General features: G+C 38.1%; 1 protein-coding gene across 1 annotated transcript in view; it reads left to right on the forward strand.

The window, feature by feature from the left end:
* Window positions 1-24,221, forward strand: part of ptprfa (protein tyrosine phosphatase receptor type Fa) — a 241,253-nt gene that overhangs the window by 192,186 nt on the left and 24,846 nt on the right. Inside the window, 5 exon segments of the mRNA XM_036571461.1 lie at window positions 5,311-5,471; window positions 7,415-7,426; window positions 8,172-8,284; window positions 12,379-12,411; window positions 13,677-13,774. Of these exon segments, the coding sequence (XP_036427354.1) occupies window positions 5,311-5,471; window positions 7,415-7,426; window positions 8,172-8,284; window positions 12,379-12,411; window positions 13,677-13,774 (417 nt within the window).

Below are 24,221 nucleotides of genomic sequence, written 5' to 3' on the forward strand. Positions count from 1 at the left end.
CAACATTAGTCCTACATTAATTAGCCCAACATTAGGGCAAATTTAACCTTGGGTTAATCAGCCCAGCATTAGTCAAATGTTAACCCAACATTCGAATATCACTTGCACTTGTTGTTAGGTGCCATCAAGTCGATGTCAACTCATGGCACCTCTATGGATAGCTGTCCAGTCAGTCAGTCATCCTAGTAAGTCTAATATTAGCCCACTGTTAGCTTAACATTATCTAGCTCAACCATAAACAGGCTAATGTGAGCCTGATATTAGCCATCTTAGTCAGCCCATTGTTAGTCCAGTGGTATCCCAATGATATTTAGCATACCATTAGTCAGGCCAGTGTTAGTCTTCTATTAGCCTGCTGTTAAACAGCCTAACATTAGGCCTACTTCAAATTTTAGCCCTACTTTAGTCCAGTGACAGCCAAAGTTAGTCAGCCCAATGTTTGTCCAGTGTTAGCCAACCCATTGATAGGTCAGTTTTAATCCAACTGTTAGCCCAACATTAGCCAGATGGGTTCATTTATAGCCCTGCTTTCTGTTAGACTTCTGCTTGCTCAGACTGTCAGGCATAGCACAAAGAGGCTGTGCGTGTGAAAGTTTAAAGTGAATTATGCCTGGCAAATTGATCCATTTAACTTTATTATGTGACACATAGATCAGCATGTCTCTCCACAAACAGCTCTATCAAGGTGAAAACAATGAAATAGGTCTGACTGGAGCGAAGACAGGACGCCCTCTGGCTCTGTGTATGACAGAATAGAGTTTGTGATAGCTTCTTAATTACAGACGTTGCTGATTAAAGAACCGCTATCGACTAAGTCGCTCGCTCTTGCTGTGGGCAGCGTTAGTCCTTCGCGAAAAGAGAATACAAACATGTTATTGTTGCGGATTAAAACTGAAAACAGAAGATTTGAGTGGACTAGATACTTACAGGGCAGAAGTTTTGGAGCATATAGAGAAGGAGTGCCTGCCTACTTCCAGCACTGTTTTGGTGATTTTCCTGCCTTGATACATCTACTAAACCTGGTTAGGTTGAGGAAATGACTGCAGGCAAAAAAAAATACATATCAGAGGGGTGCTATGGAAGATTAGTGCTTCAAATCAATGGCACTTTGTGCCCTTCTTTTTATTATAACACACCCAACCAGGCCCCTCGGCTGGTTTAATTAGGCAAGGGGGCAAAAGAAATGTTTGAGGGGGCTCAACTCCCCTTACTTAGTAATCCATGGGCAATATGCATCTCTCTTTGTAGTAACTATCAACATTTATGATTGTTGATTCTCTTCAACATCACCAATACAACACAACACTGTAGAATCAGACATATCAAAGCTAACCAAATATTACAATAAAAATATTAACTTTAAAGAACAGCAGCGTACCAACACCAGCCAGTCATGAAAACCAAATAAAACTATAAACTGCGCTTTACCCAGCTTACCCAGCACAAACCTAGAAGTGATAAACTCACAACAGAAGGGACACATGGTGCTGTTGATGTGAACCACCGCTCTTACAAAGGACTCCTGCTTTGTGGCTTTTTCCACCTTTTTAAATGTCACTTAAGTGCCTAATTACTGAGAAGCACACAGTCAAAAAGTAAACTACTTGTCCTACCCTAATTTAGAAGAGTTGCAGCTGTCTTAAAGTAGCTTTGAATCTTATAAGTAGTTTATCTTTCTATTCCCTACAGGGAAATTTTGTTGTAAGATCCCATTCAAATAAATTAGCTGTCCCATCTTGGTGTGCAACATACTTGTTCTGTGCTCGCTGAAAACGTCCATCAATTTTGAGGCGTCTGTGTTTCTTGCCCAGAACGGTCAGTTTGTGTAGCGAATCTGTTCTGCTAACTCTAATAAAGTAAATGATGGCTATGTTGACAGATTAAGCTAAACTTAAATCAGCTCTCTTCCATGATTGTTTTTAATGTCTGGACTGTTAGGATTTGCAGTGATGCAGGGCTGATGTTTGGTGGGTGTAACGATGTAGGAACTAGACCTTTAAAAATCGAATTGAGATGACAAGCTTTGTTTCTTCAACAGAAAATGAAGTAAACTGATGGCGACATGTAGCTATATCTAATGGGCTCACATCAGGCAGTTTCGACTAAGATGCCTAAACAGCTTGCTTAGCTGGAAAATCCACATACTTAATGTGAATGCAGTTTGAAAAGGCTGCCCTGCAGTATAAATAAATACAAATAACGTTTAAGTTGCAAGACAAATAACACAAATGCAAAACTGGGGGGTACAGCATTCCATCCGAGAGGGTGTCACCCCATCATGACCCCTTGTGGGGCTAGGCCTAGACCCAACTCATTAAGCAATTATTAAGAACTTTAGTTCGTACATTAGTTGTTTGTTTTGTTACAGAAGGGAAGATGTGTGCATAAGGTTTGGACTAAAGTTTAAAGATCAATCAAATATTTGGCACTGGGCAAACCTTAGGCTGATTCTGAGCTCAGTAATGATAGGATAACTTAATGATAAACTAATCTTGCACTAACATTGGATCAGAGCACAAAAACCACCAACTGTGCTGGACAATCCTGATGTAGAGAATGCATGCAATACTTTTTTGTCCATATAAGCCTGTGGTGTCCCTATAACAAACCTAATTTGATAATGATCTTGATCAAGTATTGTTACTCTGATCAAAAGAACATTAGTTATTTATTAAGTCTGTTGATTTGTTAGTGTGATAGTTTGTTTGTTATTTAATTAGATACCTTAGTAGTCAGTGAGTTAGGTAGTTAATGAGTTAACAAGTTATTTAGCTTGTTAGTTTTCTAGTTATTTTTTAGTGAAGTAGTTTGTTATTTAGTTTTCTACCTAGTGAGGTTGTTAGTAAAGTAGGCTGCTAGTAAATTAGTTAGATAGTGAGGAGGTTATTGAAGTATACTGGTATTGAGTTAGATAGTAAGGTAGTAAGTCAAGTAGATTGTTAGTGAGTTTGATAATGAGGTGCTCAGTGAAGCAGATTGCTAGAGAGTTGGATAGTCAGGTAGTTAGTGAAGTGGTTTATTAGTTTCCTAGTTAGTGAGGTAGTTAGTGAAGTGGTTTATTAGTTTTCTAGTTAGTGAGTTAGTTAGTGAAGTAGTTTATTGGTTTTCTAGTTAGTGAGGTAGTTAGTGAAGTAGTTTAGTTTTCTAGTTAGTGGGGTAGTTTGTGAAGTACTTTGTTAGTTTTCTATTAAATGAGGTAGTTAGTAAAGTAGTTTGTTACTGTTTCACATCTGTGAAAAATACAAAAATGCCCAGTTCCCCAGGGCTGACACTGAAAAGTATGGCTGTGGTTTGTGTTCACAAATAGCACCAACACTGGTCATGAAGATATTTCTTAAAACAAACAGACTTTTTCTGCCGCACTTCTCCATTTCAGTCTCTATGAAAAGCTGTTAACAGACGGGAAGCGCACCTATCTCTCTTTGTCTCTCTTTCTCTGTCTCTCTCCCGTCTATCTCTCTCTTTCTCTCTCACTCCCTAAATAGTCCCAGCGCTCCATGCCTGCAGGCTCCACACTGTAATGATTCACATGCGTCTGGAGAACTGGATTCTTTTGGTTTCTGCTGTTGTTTCCGGAGGGAGTGGTGAAGGTGTTGTGCTGATGGGATTCGTCCTCAAAGGCCACTGATGCATATCCTCCATCTCTCAGTGGGGTGGAGTAGTCCCTCTCCTCCCTCTACACTCTCTCTCTCTCTGTCCCTCTATGTATCCATTTCCCTCTCTCCATCTCTTCCTCCCCGTCTCACTCTCTCATGCCCCGCTGCGCTGTCTAAGAGCTGTTTCTAAAGCGATTAGTGGGGCTGCGTTTGCAGAAGAGTTTGCCAGTCTCTCTGCAGCTTTGAAGATTTGTTGGGTTTCTTCCTCTTGCACTGTAACTCTCTCAAATAGAGCTCATCTAGTACATTTAGCATTCAGTCAGCAGTTTAGGTAGCTGCACTGCATCTGAAGCTACACCAGAGTAGGCCTTCTGCATCTGGTTAACCTTTAGAAATCTAGTTATTACTGTCATTTTGCAATACTATGCAAATGTAATAACATAATCACATAAGTAATTACATAGTTAGGCAAAGACGTTCATTTACATTTGATTTACATCCTGGATCAGTAAGTTTGATTCTTCATGTCTATGAAGATTTTGTAATAAAATATATCCTTTTCTACTTGCAGACCCAAATGTGGTATGACTTGAATGTTTAAATACACACTTTTCACAGAATGTCTCCACTTGTTTCAATAAGCCAAGAGTGAGAACTTATTAATATAAAATGGCAGCATTCTTCTGATATTGCTTTAAAACAGCAGCAAATGGTAATATGCCTTCGGGTCTTTCAGAAAGCCTCACTGTGTTACTGGGGATATAGGATTGGTTGGAAGAACATTTCTATAAAAAACTTCATGAGAGGTATAGAATCTTACATTGTTGTAAATTACAGTCACTTTTTTATCCTTTTAAGACTGAGCTCTGAAACAATTGGCTTCATACACATACACATATGCAGCTAAATATTAGCAACTGAGAGTTCAATTTGCTTCATCCATCAGACACTACGGTTTGTTACCTAACATAACTGTATAAAATCAAGCTTACAATGTTGAAAGCAAAAATAGAGCACTGAATACAAGAGAAAGCATTCAAACGAAAACCTGATGCAGCATAAATGCTCCACACTGAGCAGGTGTTATAATTTAGCTAGCTATTATTCTAATTTAGACAGTGAGATCTGCCTTTGTAGATTAATACCTGACAGCAGTAGATACAGCGTGTTGCACATCAGACATGAATGTGTTCTAAACCCACTAAAATCCACTGAGAAAGCAGAATTAACATTTCCAAGACTTCCCTCTTGTTCAGTGGGAATGCCAATGTTGTCCCATATAATTGGAGTGTTACATACACATTTACTTGATTTAATTGAAGACTAAAATATTTAATAAACACATTGCACAGTATTCTACTTCTACTAAGAATAATAGTATGTATTATTATTTTAAGTACTTTTTCCAATATTTCATTTTAAAATCTGCTCTTAGTTCAGATAGTTGTGCCTAGGTTATTTTAGTTTGAGATTCCTGTTTTAAGCAAATAGAAGGGGTAAATCCTTTCAAAAACAGTTGCTAAACATTGCAATATGACATACGAGCATCTAAGTAAAGCCTATTGACTGTTAGTGTTCATGAAATACATTCCACTTCATCAAACTGGAGGGCCTGTGGTTTGGTTTCACCAGCTAAAAGAAACAATTTATTACATGTTTGCTGTTGCCCCAGAGGTTCAATATAAGGATTCTGACTCTAGATTGCTTGCTCTAGAAAACGTTTGCTGCGAGTCCATTCTCCGACCCCATCATGGTGCGGCTCCACAGCGGGATGTCCCGGCATGCAGAGGATCCTGAGATGCTGTGGGTGATGGGACCAGTACTTGCCGTCATTCTCATTATCATCATTGTAATTGCCATCCTCCTCTTCAAAAGGTGAGAGACATTTCACACATAATAATAATAATAATAATAATAATAATAATAATAATAATAGTTGCCAACTAACTTACTATGCAATACTCATTATAATACGTGTCACAATTTGGATGTATCAAATACATTACATCACAATTGAATCACAATGGTTAATGCACAAAAGTCTGAAATAATAGCAATACAGTAATTATAATGAGACTATTAAACTTTAAATAAAAAAATACTCTTTGATATTCCATCCAGTAATTTGATAATAGAAATTGAGTATTGAATGAAAATGTACAACATTTTGATAATTGATATCAACAATAACAATATTTTGCTGTGTTGTTCGATAGCTGGAAACAAATGTTTTTATGTGTGAGTCCAGTCAGTTTCCATGCTTTTCTATCTCTCAGGTATAAAAAGCTGGTTGTGTTCTCTCTCAGGAGTATAAGAATCCTGTCTCACCAAAACTGCTGACTCACTGTAACCCTGCAGAATTGCTGAGTCACATCAAGGAACAGACAGTTCCATTAAAGTAGAGTTGAAAATATAGAGTCAGTGGGGAGATGGGAGAGTAATGCCATGGATAATTAAAGACAGTGAGGAGGTTTGGCTTGAGTGCAGATGTTAAACCATGATTCTGCACCGCGGGAGAGAATCCAGACACCTCAGCAAGTCCAGCACTGGGGAGCTTTATACAGGCAAACACAGAAGGAGGACCACAAAAAGTTGCTAGGAAAAGGCATAGTCAAGTTAGAAGAGTAGTGTTGGGAAATTCTTCAATTTATATGGTCATTTCATTGTATGAGAATCATTATTCTTGTAATCGTAGTGGGTATTTCTGAATATTCTGTTTAAACAACATATCAAAGCAATAAAAATATTTTACACCGTTTTACATGAGAATAAACCCACCATGTTGGCCACAATACAGTGTTTGAAAACACTCGTTAAAACATTTTTACTTGCTCTGATACATTACGCTTCTGTTACCACTTTAAGATATGAACTGATTGGCAATTTGGGTTTGGAAAGCCAGATTAAAGTCAATCACAGTTTCCACTTTGGTGGAGAACGATGGTGTGTGTTTGAGAATCATGGTGATTGGTGGAGAATTATGGTGATTGTAGGAGAATGTCGGTGTTTGGTGGAGAATGATGATGTGTGTTTGAGAATCATGGTGATTGGTGGAGAATTATGGTGTCTTTTGGAAGACTTTAGATTTTGTTGCACAAGGGTGGTGTTTGGTGGAGATTCAAGTGTTTGTTGGAGAATAGTGGTGTTTGGTGGAGATTGAGGTGTTTGTTGGAGATTGATGGTGTTTATTATAGAATTATGGTGTATGGTGGAGAATAAGGTGTTTGGAGGAGCATTCCAGTGGTTGGTGCATAATCTTAGTAAAAAAAATGAAAAACATGATAGCATAAATAAATATCGAAATACAGTAGCAACGCAAGACCAAAAAAATAAATAAAAAAATAGGGAACTATGATATAGCACAGGAGAAAAATAAAATGACAAAATATGCATACATAATTAATTACTCACTTAATTCAAAATTTCATTGTTGCTTTTCTTTCTTTCCTTTGCATTCTTATATTCTCTTTCTGAACTACAGTAAATTATGTGACAAGGTCATTAGGCATAGTCAGATCCACAGGTCTGCACTGGCAAAAGTAAAACTTAATTTTCTAAATGTCACCACAGACGTCTAATAAAGCTGTGTACAAAAGAGTGGGACATAGTAGGGGAGTTGGAATCAGAATCAGAATAGACCAAATTCACTGAGCAAGGAGCTCATAAGATGTCATTTCTAACTTGAAATTTAAAGCTTTACCTTGGGTCCTCAGTATTTCTGACAAACTCTGAAATGTTCTATTTGACTCTGTCTCTCTTTTTGACATACTTTCTGTCATTCTTTCTACTTCTTTCTGCTTTTTTCTGGATGGACACAGCAAGCAGGAGAGGTAGGTGCCATCCATTATTTCATTCTTTTTTCCCCATAGCCTCTGGGTCTCCTGTGATGAGTTAAAGTGACAACAGAAATCAAATTTACAAAGTGTTCCCTTTGTCCCAAATGTAGTCAATCAAGACATGTGTCTGACGTTTACCCCTGTAGTTTTGGACTGGAACATGGACAAAAATGGACAAAAGCACAAACATTATTCATTAAAGTTTAAATACTGCTATTGCCAGCAAATGTGGTACTGCTAGCAAAAACAACCTACACTAAAAAGAAGCTTCTTTTTGTTTATGTAATGATTTTGATCCGGAAAGAACTGCAACTACAGCCCCCCCCTACACACACTGCAGCTGTAAGTGAATGCCCACCTTACCTTTGATTGTGCGTGATGGAGGCTACTTGATCGGTTTGGGTTAATGTTCTGCACAGAACATGTGCAGCAGCAATCACATGTTTCTCCCACGTTTCTCCCCTTGAAAAGAAATGGAAATAGGCACCTTATTTTGCACGTCAGTTATGAGGTTTGCCTAACTGTCACTTCATGAGAATTTATTAATTGAAGGCTCAAATTAGAGGTGCAAATGAATTCAGCACAAAAACATGTTCCACTGCTCTTCATACTGCAATAAGAAGGCTGAAAAAGCACACCTGGTGTATGTGCGTGTTTGTTTGCTGTTTGTTTGTTTGTGTATGTGTTTATGTGTATGTGTAGTTTCTGCTCTAATTGCCCCTCTTGTTGTGGTGTGTAGGAAGCGAGCCTCTCCCTCAGCGAAAGATGAGCACTCTGCCGGAGTGAAGGATCATCTGCTAGCCCACTCCTCCGACCCTGTAGAGATGAGAAGACTCAACTACCAAACACAAGGTAAGGCAGCTCTCACATACACATTCAAACAAACAGGCACATAGAAACAAAATACATATGTACAGTCCTGTAGATGGAAGGCTTATTAGGTATACCTATGATGTACTTTCTCACATTGGCCATTTAAACAGGTACATAATATTGACTGTAGTGCATCTGTTGTTCCACAGTTTTCAACTGCCATCTACCTTGGCCATCCTTGGTCAAGTTCCTTAAACACAGAACCACTGCTGAGCAGATCTTATTTTGGTGGTTGACAATTTTTTAAGACAGCCATAACACAAAATGAGTTTTTTAAATGACTTTTTAACTGATGATGACAGTTTTGGTGGTCTACAAGGTCTTGCATTGTTGTTATTCCCTTGTGCAAGTGGAAGTGCCTCTACCAAACTTTCCTGTTGGCACTGTGCATTCCGGTAGGAAGCATTCTCCTGCCATCTGCCAAACCCTGATTCATTCATCAAACTACCAGATAGTGAAGCATGATTCATCACTCTAGAGAACTCCTTTCCACTGTTCCAGAGTCCGGTGATGGCGTGCTTTACACCACTCCAGCCGATGCTTGGCATTGCACATAGTGATCTTAGGCTTGTGTGCAGCTGCTGAGACAGGAAAACCCATTTCATTAAGCTGTCATTGTGCAATTCTTGGCGATTTTTATGCGCCATGTGCTTCAGCAATTGGGAGCCCTGCTCTGTGAGTTCACATGGTCTGTTGCTTTGTGGCTGAGCTGTTTTTGGTTATGGACACTTTCACAACAAAAGCACTTACAGTTGCCCAGGGAAGATCTAAACTGACTTGTGGAAAAAGTGGCATCCTACAACAGTGCCACACTCAAAGTCACTGAGCTCTTGAGTATGACCCATTCTACTGCCAGTGTTTGTCTCTGGAGAATTCATGGCTATGTACTTGATTTTATACACCTGTTAGCAGTGAGTGTGGCTAAAACACCTGAGCTCAATAATTACTAGGGGTGTCCACAGGCCTATGGCCATGTAGTGTATCTACTCAGAAATGTCTCTTAAAACATAAATAGCATGTACTTCTTGGCTGTTTTGACTGAAAATGAATTCTGACCTTTGCACAGTACGGTATATGAATGTACACATACAAACACAAGTACACAGTCAGATCAATTCAAGCACAAAAACACGTACACAGACACATGCACATATGGTCAAACGGACATCTTTCTAAACTGAAGCTAGAGTCTAATCTGCTGTAAGCTGTGTGGATTGGGCTGAATAGCTGCCGCTCTGTGGAAGCGCTATGGAGCTGTGGAGTATAGCTGGGCTTTTAGTGTGGAGATAAGGAGTATTATTCACCATCAGCTTCACCTCAACATGAAGGACACACTGAAGAAGAGGATAGTCAGCCATTTACACGCACACATCACACACACCACACCATCTAATTACACACCCTCATTCTGTACACGCTGAGCTTTGAACTTGGGAGGAATTAAGCAGGATAAGTCACAGGAGGGACTCTTTATCTCTCTTTTTTCTCCTCTCTATTCCTCTTTTCCTCTTAGTCCTTCTCTTCCTGCTGTGGTCCCTGCTCTCTTTCACTGTGAAAACCCTTCTGACAGTGCAGGGAGTTTCTGCATAAAGGCCAATCTGCTCTGGCTCCACAAGCTGCATGACTGGGCCTTTAAAGATGTAGACTTTTTAGGTTTTTTAGTATCAGACCAACTTAACCAGACTCCATTCAAGCATTATCTACCTCATTTGGTTAAAACAGTATTCTCTGATTCAGTTAGACTTGTGATACACTCAACATTTTAGTTCGTAAACAGGTCAAACATACTAACTGTGAATTACCAGAGGAGTTAACCTTTTAAGGACTAAGCCTAGAAGTGGCTGCCTGGACACACAGTCGTATGCAAACATTTTCTGGACAAATTATATGTTTTGTTGATTGCTGAGTGAAAATACGTTAACACATCCCGTATAGAGAACACAGTTCTGCACATTTTAATACACAATTACTGTTTATTTGCTAAATGTAACATATTGGGAAAAATATATATGTTATTATATTTGTAAACACATATTATATATTGTATTATATACATATATTTTATTTTTTTCCTATATGTTAAACTTATATAGAAATAAATAAATAGAAATAAAATAAAATTGGCAGACAAATGCCATATTTAAGTGTTTTCCATACAAAGGATTTGTACTTATTTTCACTTAGAAAGTCAACAAAATGTGTAATTTGACCTGGGGTGCTAGAGTGTTACTCTTCAGGTTATTTATCTAATGATTCAACACCAGCTTCAGTGATACCAGTTGCTGAACACAAATATGTTTCATTTTTTCAGTGCAGTCAGTAGGCGTTTTTGGTTTATACTCTGGTTTTCCAGCCCCCATCTTAAAGAAAATGTTTTTTTGAAGTCTTTCAAAAGTTGAGCTGGACCTGCTAGTGTGCTGCAGCTCTATGTCATCAGTCACATTTTGAAACAAATTTTACCCTTTGACTGGCTAAACAAAAACATATTGTAGAAAAAGATAAACTTCAGTCTGTTTTAAAGCTGTTCAATCTGTGTACACTGATCTAATGGACAGGCAATACAGATGACTCTGAAGCATAAATATGTCCTGAGATTTCACAGGGATATACGCCACACAATACAGGCATATGGCATTTTGTCAGAACGAAACATTTCTCTACTTCAATGCAGAATATGAAGTATGCTGGTATTAAAAGGTTAAAGCAACAGTTTGCTGAAAAATCAAATTAAATTGAGTTGTGTAATGATCTCAAATAGACTCTGCTGTGTGGTTTCTGACACTGTATGACATAGTATTATCTATAAAAGTGAACAAAAGTATGGAAAACAGAGGTAGCTATCTTAAAGTATACATTTTTTCCACACTTTTTCCAAACTTCAAGCATTAAATGTGCAGTTGATTGCATTTGGACTAAGGTAACAATAGTACAAATTATTTTTTTGCCCTTTATTTTTTTTACTTTAAGTATTTTCAAGTGTTAAAGCATGTTTAACAGCAAAAATGACTCAGACTGGACTGAAAAACCACTACATTATTTTGTCTAAAAACCTATACTAAACAAAGTGCCTTTCCGATGATGGGGATGATTTTTAGCGTTTCTCCCTCTACCCTCCTTTACTCTCTCATCTTTTCTCCTCTTCCTCTTCTCTCTTCTTCATCTCTCCTTTCTTCCTCACTCATTTCCTCCCTTTTCTCTTCTTCATCTTCGCCCCTTCTCCTCTTTCCTCTTCTTTAGTAATTCCCTTCTATTTCCTTGTTTCTTCTCTCCTCTTCTTTCTCCTCTTTTCTTTCCTCTTTTCACTTCTGCCTCTTCTCTCCTCTTCCTCTTCTCTTTTCTTCTTTTGTCCTTTCCTGACTTTTTCTTTTTCTTCTCTCTTCTCTTTTCTCCTTCTGTTCTCCTTTACTCTCATGTTTTCTGTTCTTCCTCTTCTCTTTCTTCTCTCTTATTTCTGTCATTTCTCTTCTCTTTTTTCTTGTTTTCTCTTTTCTCATCTATTTCCTCTCTCATTTTCTCTCTTAATTTTTCTCGTCTTCCTCTTCCCCCCTCCTATCTATCCTTCCTCAGTAATTCCCTTCTCTGTCCTTTTTCTTCTCTCCTCTTCTTTCTCCTTTCTTCTCTCTTTTCTCTGTTCTTTCTTTTTTTACTCTCCTATCTCCTATCTGTCCTGTCATTGCTTTCTCTGTAATTTCCTTCCTTTTTTCTTTTCTTTCATTTCTCCTCATCCCTTTTTTCCTCTGCTTCTCTTTTAATCTTCTTTCACCTATTTCCTCTCTCATCCTTTCTGTTTTCTTCCTGCTCTCTCCACTTTTCTCCTCAGTTTTCTTTCATATTTTCTGTTCTTCTTCTCATTTTTCTCCTCTTTTCTCTCCTTCCTCTGTCATTTTTTCTCATTCCTCTTTCATCTGTCCTTTCTCCTCTTTTCTTTCCTCCTCCCTATCTTTTCTCTCCTTCCTCCTTTCACCCATGTCCTATGTTTTGCTTTTTCTCCTCTCCCCTTTCTCTGTGTTGGGAGACCTCTGTGGGCTTTCAGACAGCTCTTACACCTCCCTTCCCCGTTCTTCTCTCCGCAGGTTCCAGTGCCCCCAGTTGCCCGAATACTCCAAGTTAGTCTCCATCTGTTCCTCCTGTGCATTCCTCCTGTTCAGTTGTCTTTTGTTCCACTGTCTCTTTTCTCCAGTCGCTCCCTTTCCCCTATCTGTCCATTCAGGCTTTGTGTGCTGCCCCCTGCTGGCTGCATTTAAATCACCGTTCTCTCACATCCTCTCTACAGCTGGAGCAAAGCATTTCACTCTACCTTTGGTTGAATGAAAAGCATGGGAGGGCGGTTGGGTTGAATGTTTTAGCTTTGTAATTCTTTAAGTAATAAATAGGAGGCTTATGTTATTGTTGTTGTTTTTTTGTTTTTTTTTTACTGTTTTTGTATTATTTTGTTGTAGGAAGTCATTATCATTATTATATCATATTTTATGATGGAATAGTTTTTTTGCCCCTTAATAAAGAAAATGGCTTAATCTGGGCAAATATACAAATAATTTAGAACATAAAATAAATAGTATTAAATAGTATTTCATAAATAATTAATAATATAAAATAATAATGTAATATATTTTAGTAATAAAAGTAGATCATTTGAAAGTGTTGCAGTTTTACACTCAAAATGCAACACATGTCTTAACAGTCAACAAAGATGCAAGAACACATGAAATAAAGTCATGCAAGCTGACTCTGCTAACTGTCCCGCTGGTTTGGACTGTTGTCAGTGAACAGCTAGACTTCTCCTTCCCTGTCCACAGAAAGAAAGCATGGAGTGGCATGTAGTGTACTGAAGTAGCAGTTGTTTAAGTTAAAAGCGTTTACTGCTACTGGATAAAGAAACACTGTAACAATTTACCACAAAACTACAAACTTGCATTAGCGTTATTTGATTTTGATAAATATTGTAGTCATTTTCATAGGCCATCACTCAGGCCTAGGTAGCAGTCATCTCACTGTGCAGCAATCCAGACCCCAACCAACCTGTCAGCATGTCCACTCATATCATTCATATCACTGAGTTAGCATTTAGCATTGTGATACACTCTACCTCTCTCACTCTCTCTCTCTCTCTCTCTCTCTCTTTTTTCTCTCTCTCTCTCTCTCTCTTACTCTCTTCCTTCTCCCTCCCTCTTTCTGTCTCTGTCACCCTCATGCTCTCTTACAAAGGCATCATGCTTTCGTTGCCTTCATCTTTTTGATGAAGTTTGCTTGTATACGAATTTGTATATGTGTGTGTTGCTCACAGCTTTCCTAATTGCTGTAAACAGTACAGGAGATTACAATGTGCGGCTATGACTAAACCTCCCTAAATCCCTGTGTTATTGTCCTGCAGGGATGAGAGAGCACCCGCCTGTTTCCGTGTGTGACCTAGCTGACCACATAGAGCGACTCAAAGCCAACGACGGCCTGCGCTTCTCACAGGAATATGAGGTACAGCTTAAAATGCAGACTAAAAATAAACAAGCTTCCTGAAAACTAACTGAAATCAAATCTTACAGACACACACAATTATTGGAACCTTCTGCTGAATAACTTATCAGTGTAGTGTGAGCATGGCACATTCTAACTTTCTGTAGTCTTCCCTTATGCACTTTGGTACAGAGTATAATGTCTGAAATGATACTAGCTTGCTAGTTGCTAGGCCATTATTTACCATGGTTAAAGTATTCCAAAAGTCATAATTTAAACCATTAAAATTTAATCTGTTGACAAATCAATTTTAAAATATTTTTAAGTATTATTGTTGTATCTAAAAATGTCATAGGAGCATCCTTGAACCTGAACACTCATTAAGAACACAAAGAACTATGAATATGCACATCTATGCAAATTGCAAACGCCCCCTTGCCTCCTCGTTTCCAAGACCTACCCCTCCACCTACTGCACACTACTGAATAGGGAATACAGCTCTTTATGTTTGAACAGATGACATGTTGCAGAACAGAAACTAAAATAAGCTCCTGCTATAAGTTGAATAATCAGAAAATAAACTAGTGAGATTTTCACTTCTACTCCCAGTAAATGTTAAATTATAAATTGAACAACAAATGCAAAATGTTGAACGGTGCTCAGGAGAGCACAGTGAACCTGATTATGCTACGAATAGCTTAGCACGTTAATAATTTAGATCAGTACACCACAGAACAGGTTAGATTCTGTCTTTCTATCAGTCCAACACCAGTCACTCGACTTTACTTGCTCAGTTTTTAGACTTTTTCCTCTAAACTTTCATCAGTGAAGCATCAGTGAGTAGGAATAGACCCTGTGTTATAGTGTGTGAAGAAAGACAGTATAATGGTGCAAGAGTAGCTTAGCTAACAGCTCCACACATAAAAACAGAGGTTCACCCCCCCAGGGATGATACTTCATGTTCTGAACCTGCATCAGTGGAGTTTCAGGGAGCCAAAATCAAATTTATGCTGTGGTTTTGCCAGACTACTGCTGCCTGCTCCTAGGACACACATTTTGACAGATAGATGTGGGATAGAAATTTGATGTCTTATTGTGTATCTCTCTATCTAGGTATCAGCTCTAACTCTTGTTTTTGGCAGTATCTAAGCTCAAGGGTAATTTTGTCTCTAACCTAATTGTCCTAACTAGGATACATTCTCTGAAATTCCTTTCCACACAGGAATGTTCTATAACTGTAATTTTCCTCTAGCCATGTTGTAATCCTCTTATTAACATATTTTGTATATTAGGCCAAGATAGGTTCAAGCTTATTTTAGATGTACATAAATAAGCTGTTATGTAGCACACCAGAAGTCTTTTTTTACAGAGATACTGAGAAAGCCCATGTTTTCAATAGAAAAAAATGAGAATTTTGTGCTAATGCATTTGACACAATGTTTTTAATCATAAGAATTAATTCTAGAAGAGTGAACCTTTAAAATAAATCAAGTTTTGGGTCTTTCTGAGTTATTTTCTTTAAAGAAAATAAATTACAGGGGTGATCCAAACATGTTGAAAACTTAATGATGCTAGCCAGGACAGTCGCATTAGGCTAAGGTAGGCAGCTGCCTAGGGTCTGATATAACACCTGTTTTTATAATATGTGTATATATATGATGACACTGTATGAGGACAGACTGCCATGAACAAGGCAATTAAGCGATAAACTACATTATGGAGAGGAAGTTGTTCAGTGTGATTTTTTGGGTGTTAAGAGGGAAAAGTAATCCAGGTACAGCAGAGATAGTGTTACTGCTAGTGTTATTGTTATTGTTAGTATAGATAGCTTCAGTGCTGGGGTAATTATAAAATAAGTAATCTGTCCACATTACTAATTACTTCTGTTGGGCTGTAATAGGTTTACGTTACTTATTACTTTTTGGAAAAAGTAGTCTCATTACTTCTACGTTACTCTGTACCACATTGTCTCTCTATATAAGTTTGCTTGTTTTAAGCATTGTTTCTTAAAACAAGCACAGTTATCTGCCAATAGTGAGATAAGTTAACCAAAAATTGTTTAGAAATAAGTCAAATAATCTTAGAACAATCTCAAAATGAGAAGTATTAGATATATCTACTAGATTTAAGATGACTTCACTTGCCAAGATATCCTTTTTTACAATGTAGATACTCAGGAAGCTCAACTAATTTAACAGTATGCACCCAGTGGGCCAACTTGTAGTTTACGCTGGAATTCTTTTTGTCACTTTTGAAATGGTTTGAGAGTAATGAAGTAACAAATACTCAAATCAGGCATTTTCTGTGCCTAGTCTACAGCTCCCTACATTTCCAACTAGTGGATACATTAGTTGAGTAGTCTGTGTAACCCCTAGAGGAAACTGCTGCAGAATGAATGACCCACCCACCCCCACTCACCATCCTGAAAAATAGTTTCCCCCCACATTTACTTACTGTATAAGCCATCAGGGCATTATTGCTTGCTGATGTTCTACAAAGGCCAATCATTTGCATTTAAAGTGGTGATTTTCAGTGAGGATAAATCAGCACGAAAAGGGGAGGAGGGCAGATCCATTTTAAAGCAGCTCACCTCAGCCTGTTTCTGCAGAGTTTCAGCCTTGCGGAGCTGGCAGTAAACAGCACAGATACATCACACACTGTCTCTGATCTCCAAATACAAGCCACTGAGAGACTATAACTAACATTGGATGCTGATGTGGAGGATGAAAGAGCACAGCCATGTTTTTGATGAACATTTTTTCATTAGATAAACAAAAGTTTGGCATTGACAAATACCCAGAGCACACTGGACTGGGGAATGATGCTGTTTGGTGGAGAATAAAGCAGCCTGTTGGATGTTGCCAGAGGGTCTGGTGGGTTTCATTTCTCTTTGTGGTGAAGAACTGCATGCTTTGACAGGAGGGAACAGTTTGAGTGACCGATCAAAAACATACGATGCACATATGAGACAAATGACTTGAGAAATTCCACGAAGTTGGCTTCTCATTCAAAATTCCTGTTCCACCTTAAAAGGTGCAGCAGTTACTGGCTTGCACAGGGCCAGAATGTAATTGTTGCTCGATTTAAGGTGGAGTGAAACGTTTAAACAACTACCTGGCGAATAAGAAGCCAACATAAAGAATTAAGGTGTGAAACAGCATTTTTAGCCAGGCTCATGGGGCTAGTTGTAGAAAGCAATATTGACATTGGCTTAATTATATATTGTTCAGTTACTCTTTTGCATTTTACTATTTCAGTTTACTTAAGCATTCAGAATGGTTTTATTTGAAAAAATATATACCATGATATATATACCGCAACTGTCAGAAAGACTAGGTGGATAATGATGGTATTTGGTGGATAATGATGTGTGTTTGAGAATGTTGGGGCAATTTCAATTGGGCTTAAATGACTGTAGTAAAGTGACACAAAGAAGTAGTTGTCACAGTAAGATTAATGTTTTCTGCTTTATTCAGGAAACACTAGAAGAAGCCTTGACATCAAAGACAGACTGTTACACACTGACTTAATTGAGCGAAGTTTTGTACTTCCTGTTTCTCTGTGATAATGGTGTGGGTGAGTGGAAAAGAAGGGTGTTTGTTCTAGAAATGTGAAGAATGTTACACCTGAAGTGTGTATGGTTTTGTCCTCCTGAATAAAAATATAAAAAATCACCTGGTCAGACATCACTACAGCTGACACTAAAGCTTTTACTACTGCAGAGGCTTTCAGATAACAGCAATGTGACTGGTAAACTGTGCAGCGTAGTGCTCCATGTTACTCTTGGGGTAAGTCTGATGCTGTTTCAGCTGTTTCTCCTGGGATTTTAACAGGGTTTATGAGTTTGTCGACGTCAGAAGAGTTTTAAGAGATTTAAAACATCAGGCTACACATAATGCTCTTTGGGCTGCCTTAATCCATAGTGTATTTTCAAGTTATAGACATCTGCTTCATCAACAGTACAACTCTACATAGACCCTTTAAAAGACACACTCTGAAATGAAAATGAATGCCTAGTAATGTCTCCAGGAGTGGAGCAGTGAGAGATTGACCTTCTTTGTTAGACGTTTAACTTCCATTGTGATAAAAACAATATAATGACTAAAGAAACGTATATGTGTGGGTGTGTGAAATGGAAGAGCAGTATTTTATTATTCATTTCTGCAACTGAGCTGGACAGAATAAAGCCTGTCATAAATGTTTGTAGTCTTAGTATAGAAGCTGAGCTGGAGAGCCCTAATAAAGCACCTTTAATTCATTACTGAAGAGTAGGAACTCCATACTGAAGTTAGAGCATGGATAAAAAAAAATCACTGCAATATGAGATTGAAGGTTTTTTTTAATGTCAGAATCTAGATGTAGATAAATACACTATGGGCCAGATTAATAAAACTCAGTTTATCAGTACTACGCCATGCACAAAGTGCAGCACAGTAAATAAGAGCTACTCATAAAGTCACTGCGGCAGTGCTTAGCGCACTGGTGTCCTTTTAACTCTGCTGTATTTTCCCTAGTGTCTTAGGCAAGAGCCAATCAAAATCCAAAATCCAAATGAGGTCATACATATTAAAAACCTATGCCAAAAAAAACGAGAACAAAGAAAACCAAAATTCTCTGAAACAGAGCTACAGATTTTGGGAAGAAGTGGTAACAATAGTATTTTGTTTGGTAAAGATGCTTAAACTCATGGGTGGTGAACTCCTGCACACTTTGGTGATTTTCCTGCTCAGGCATACCTGATTCAGCTCATCTGCTAATTACCGGATTTAGTTGGTGTGCTGAGGCTGGGAAATCACCGAACAGTGCTGGACCCTGGCCCTCAGTTTCTCACTCTTGCTTTAACTTTTATTCAAGAAACAAAGTTTAATTGTACAAATTACATTTTAGCATGTAAGATTTAATTTCCCACCTAAATAATTCAACAATAATAATATGAATAACTCAAGCTTTTTTACAATTATTGTAATTACAGTTATAATTTTAACAAACAAATTAAAGTGTAACATTTGGCCTTTTTTTACAGTTTTTTTTTACAATTAAAAATTAAACTAACATGAAAATTCTAATTATTATGGCAAGCGGTTTTAGTTTTTTTTTTTTGCGTGTTCTGAATCACTATTGCCATATGTAAATTAAGGAAATGCACAGCCACATCTCATTTTAAAAGTGATATTATAAAAATGTACAAATGCGCTCCTTTTGCTTGAAAAATAAATATAGTGTACCTTAAGGATTAGACATTTTTTTATCTTAGGGAGAAAAATGTATCCGTTTTTCTGACAGCATAGAAAAGCATTGCCGATAGAATGAGACGCCCCAGAGCAGCTGCACATTAGTCTAGGTCTCCATGCCCAAAGCCAAGCGTCTACTTTTGGTGGAGTTATGGAGCACTGCTCTACCTTTGGGCTGAGTTGGAATGATGAGTTTGTGATGGAGAACTAATCATCCAACATCTGTACCTGACCTCACCAATACTCATGCGGCTGGGTGCAATCTAATCGTCACAGCCATGTAGAAGTTGTTCCCAGAGGGGCAAACTCACTATGCTTTGAGACGATAAGTTGAATGTCTACAAACATTGGTACATGATGTGAGTAGGTGCCCTTGCAGGGGAATGAATAAACACTCTCCCTTATGTCTCTCTCTATGGAACATAAGCTGAAAGGGTTCAGAGCTGGGCTGCCTTTGTCCTGACCCGAGTGTGTGGGATGATAGAGCTGAGGGCAGCAATAAATGAGACTCACATAGCATACTTAGCTTAAAGGAATACTTCAGAGAAAAAAATCTAATAAATTAAACTTTCCCCTGAGCTGAAAATGCGTTTCTTTTTTTAATTTTGCATCAGTTAAGAGATTATGAAGTAATCTCTAGTACACTTGTTTGTGAGGTTTTTGACACTGTAAGACATACCGTTATCTAGAAAGATGGACAAATTTGTGTTGCATTGTTATAAACAGCATTTCATATAGTGTAAAAAAGTGAAATTAACTAGATTTTCTATAAAATGGACAAGGGCTAAATTGAGTAGTAACAGCCACCTTGAAACCTGAATTCTGTCCATTCTTATGTGCTTGCTTGTGGGCTCACAGCCACAGAGGGTTGTTTCATTACTGGGAATCAAATAGCTGCCTTGTTTGTGCCATTCAACAGCCTAGTGTCTGTGAAAAGGAAGAGTTACCGCCTCCTGGGGGTCCCAAAACGCAACAGCAGATAGGAACAATGTGCTATCATTTGTCTTTCCAAACGTTACGGCTCCTAACGCACAATCATATACAAAGGTTAGGGCACCCTTGGTCAAGTCACATTTGTTGGGTTTCTAAGTGAAAAGAAGTAGACGTCTCTCACATTTTAATACATAATTGCTATTTAATTGCTCAGTTTATCATATAATGTTAACATATAATGTGGCCTGTGCAAAAGATATGCCATTTTAATATCTTTTATTTTATTTTTTTCCTATATGTTAAACTCAGCCAGTATAGTTTTTTTAAGATTGCTTAAGCACGATTTTGAAAACAGGGCTCATCTGTCCAAACAGTACACATATTTCGCATAGCCACACATACAAGTAGCAGAACTCCTCAAATCTTTTGCAAAATGAAACACTTCATTCAAAATTCAATTTATAAAAACCCAAAATTTTGTCACTGTATGGCGCACACAGCGTTCATACGATCTAAAACACTTTTAACATTTCTGCTTTTCTGACGATATTGTCTGGGTTGATTTTTTCAGAGATATTGCTAGAGTTAAATATATGAATAACCAAACACAACACACAAGACCAACACCGCACACTGACAGTTTTCAAAGTACTTGTGATGGCTGAATACTGAATACATGGTCCTAAATGTGTTTAGTAGTGTATTCCATACAATATTTACAATGCATTTTATACAGTATATAAAAAACTAACATATTCAGAATACATTTAGAATGCATATTAATACACATGAAATATGGTAATTTTTTTCTCTCTTTTTTTTAACTTAATTCACACTGTTCGTTGCTGTTTGTTAGCAGATTTCTTCCTGTAATCGATGTGACAGTAAAAGAAGTGACATCATGTTAGATTTCTCTGTCTAATGTAGAGAAGTGGGTTTAGTGGTTTGCTAAAAGTGTGAGGCTGGGAATGGGCTTATAGTTGTGCAGATCTGGGCTGAGGTGTTGCTCCTTCAGTGTCAGGTCTCACTAACTGTGTGTTATTTTTACATTTGGTGTGCAAGCAATCGTAAATATTGTAATATAAACTGTGAACTAAAAATAATAGAAAAAGTCATATTTTAGTTTTTCATTGTCTTAGCTTATTTTCACTTAGAAACTCAACATGTCTTTTGATTAAGGATATTGAAATTTTGCATAGAACTGTAGCTAACATGTAAAAGCTTTTTTCCAGACAGGGTGTCCCTGTCCAGGTGGTCATCATACAGTTAGGTGAAGCCAGATGAAGCCCACAAGAACAACTCCCTCATCAGTGTTCCTTCCTTAGCTACTGCTGTTCAGTGCTAACAGGCTGTAGCAATGTCTGGGATACAGAGACTGATTCCTGCCAGATTTGTTGGGCATCTGTTGGGCATCTGTTTGGTGGAAAGGCTGAGGAAGCTGCATAGCACTGAGGGAGGGAACAACACACATACACACACATACACAGTAGCAGCACTGCCATGCTGGGGGGAGGATGAGTCAGTGCTTCTCAGAGGGTCTGTAGAAAAAGACATGGTAAATAATAACCCCAGACCGCGCAGTCCGCTATCTGATATGAAAATAAATAAATAAAAAATGGTCAGATAGTGAGCCAAATATGAACACAAGCTGATGTGCTTCAGTGTGAATCAGAGTTTTGAAGTGTTATCAGCCACACACGCACCATGAATAAAACCCACACAAAAAACAAAGTTTTTGTGTGTGAAAGAGAGAGATATGTGAATGCAAACAGGATTTGCATGGCTGTGACTGATATTTTTATGAGTACAGAGTGTAATGGGTGTGTCTGGGTAGCAGCAAGGAAGAAGCAGCGCTGTAGTGGCAGACTGTGGGTTTAATGCTGCGTTCACATGTTTACGTTGAAAAAACTGTCATTCTGCGCCTCATAGCAGTACGTGGCCAACGACAGCATGAAGCGACGCAAATGCTGGCATGGTTACTGCAGTGCCAGCAAAAATGGATGATTATCAGAGGAGAGTTTTAGCAGTGTATATTGTTTATTTAATTTGGAAAAATCTGGAGGACACTCTGTATTCTTTTATTTTTGTTATATAAAACTCAATTAACCTAGAATTCAACAACGAGACGTTGGGGGTCCATGGCTCCCCAAAAAATCAACATCCAGAAAATTTCACCACTGCAGTTGATGGCAAAAGTTGGGAAAATTGAGCTCTTGATGAATTGTTTCACTTACCATGGTGGCCTGTAGAACGTTGCCGCTTGCGGTGGCAGTTGCGTTGAAAATGATGGAATATACGGTTTCCCATCGACCATCTACCGCCCACATGTGAAAACAGCATAAGGCTTGTTTGGAGTGGCTGAATGCACAAACAAATATGTTTGGATATTAAGAGATGAAGGCAGGGGTGTAATGTAAATAAAATTTACACATTCTCAACTTTCATATCATCATCAAATCATTCAACCTTTGAATTCAGAGAACTCCAATACTGATCAGGGATTATAAAAGATTAGTTGATCAGTAGTGGTTAAAGGGTTTGACTTTAATAATGATGATTCCCAAGTCTCTCCAGTAACCTTTGTCATTCCTATGTTGTAGATGGTCCTTCCAGAGTAGTCTTTAATTAAGAGTAAAAGGTTTTTCCTGTCAATTATGGGGCTCTCTGTATTTAAAGTATCTATTTGGCGAGTCAGCAGAAATGGTGGGCCCACAAAATCCTAGAAATGCCTTTGAATGGAAGACTGGGGGGAGGGGTGATTGTGGAAGGATAGAGTTATCAGGGGAATAGGGAGAAATGAAGGGATGCAAAGAGAATGGTGAAGTGTTGAGGTAACAGATCAGTCTGTCAGGGCGAGGCATTAGCACTAATGGCTGTGATTTGTCAGCCTGAGATGCAGGAAGCTTTACCTAACGGGCTGTTAAATAAGATATGCAGCCCACCTCTCAAACACTGCCATTATTATAGCAGACAGCTGAGAGGAAGGGATAGAGGGAGATGGAGAAGGGGTAGAAGAGGGAGAGAGAGAGAGAGAGAGAGAGATGCAGTAATGCACTTAAAAGGGACTAAGCTCTTAGAAATCTCGGACTTAAATGGGAAGTTTTGTGGTCGTGGATGTCACATGGTTGTGGGTGTGGAAGCGATAAGTCCAACAGATCCAAGAACTGTTGAGCTGACTCAGCTGTACATTTGGCACATATTTGGCGCACCAAATAAGTTACCTAGTACAGTTAACTGTCTCTGGCAATGTCAAGAGCCACTGTTATTACTGTCAATAACACGCATATTGTAATTTAATATTAATTGTTAATAATTGAAGAAATACTGTGGAAAGTGCAGATTTCGAACTTCCAATACATGCCATATATGCAGTACAAATTTGCTTCCTAAGTTTTGCACTGGAGCTACAAGCAAATGCGTCTGTCAAAATTCCAGAACCCCTCGTATCCATGAACCATGTTTAGTTTTCTATAACTGTGCTGTTGCTTTTTGGCGAAGCAATCTAAACCTATTAAGCGGGCCAGCAGTATGGTAATTTTGGTGATTATTAATGCACACTGGGTGAGGTGGAAGAAATACAGCATCATACTTTGCGCAGTACATGATGTGAATCACGATTATTTTTTTTGATACGATGGTCTTCATTGTGCATGTGTGTGTGTAAATACATATATATATATATATATATATATATATATATATATATATTGTGTGTGTGTGTGTGTGTGTGTGTGTAAAATTATATGTATTATAAAACCATTAGGAAGCTAACCTTAGGAAGCCTATATTATGTTTTATAGATTCATAATATTATGATATTTTGATAGGTTACCTCTTTCATTTAGACTTGCCAGTTAATGAATAATCAGTGGCTAATGACACTCATGTTGCATTTTGTTGTGCTGTGTTGTTGACACACATTATTACGATAATGATAACATATCATCATATTGCCCATCTAATGCACAGTCTTTTTTGTCAGAATGAATGCACAAGTCTGAGACTTCACCTTAACATGGCCAGTATAAGTGTTCCTACTTCATGCATATTTTATAGTGGTCAGTATGTATGAGTGGTTATGTTCTCCATTACATTACAAGTGAAGCTTTTTTCCGCCTTGCTGCTCTTTAGCTAAGAATAGTCTAGTACAGCCATTAGAGCAGTAATGAGCTCCATAGATGCAGAGGAGGTAGCAGTGTGTGTGTGTTCTGAATAAAGCACTTTCCTGACTCTTGACTGTCACACACTTTCACCCGCTTTCCTCTTTTTTGCCTCATTATGGCAAACTGGGGCCGAGGTCAGCT

The sequence above is a fragment of the Colossoma macropomum genome, unplaced genomic scaffold, assembly GCF_904425465.1.
Source record: "Colossoma macropomum unplaced genomic scaffold, Colossoma_macropomum, whole genome shotgun sequence".
NCBI classification, from domain to species: Eukaryota; Metazoa; Chordata; class Actinopteri; order Characiformes; family Serrasalmidae; genus Colossoma; species Colossoma macropomum.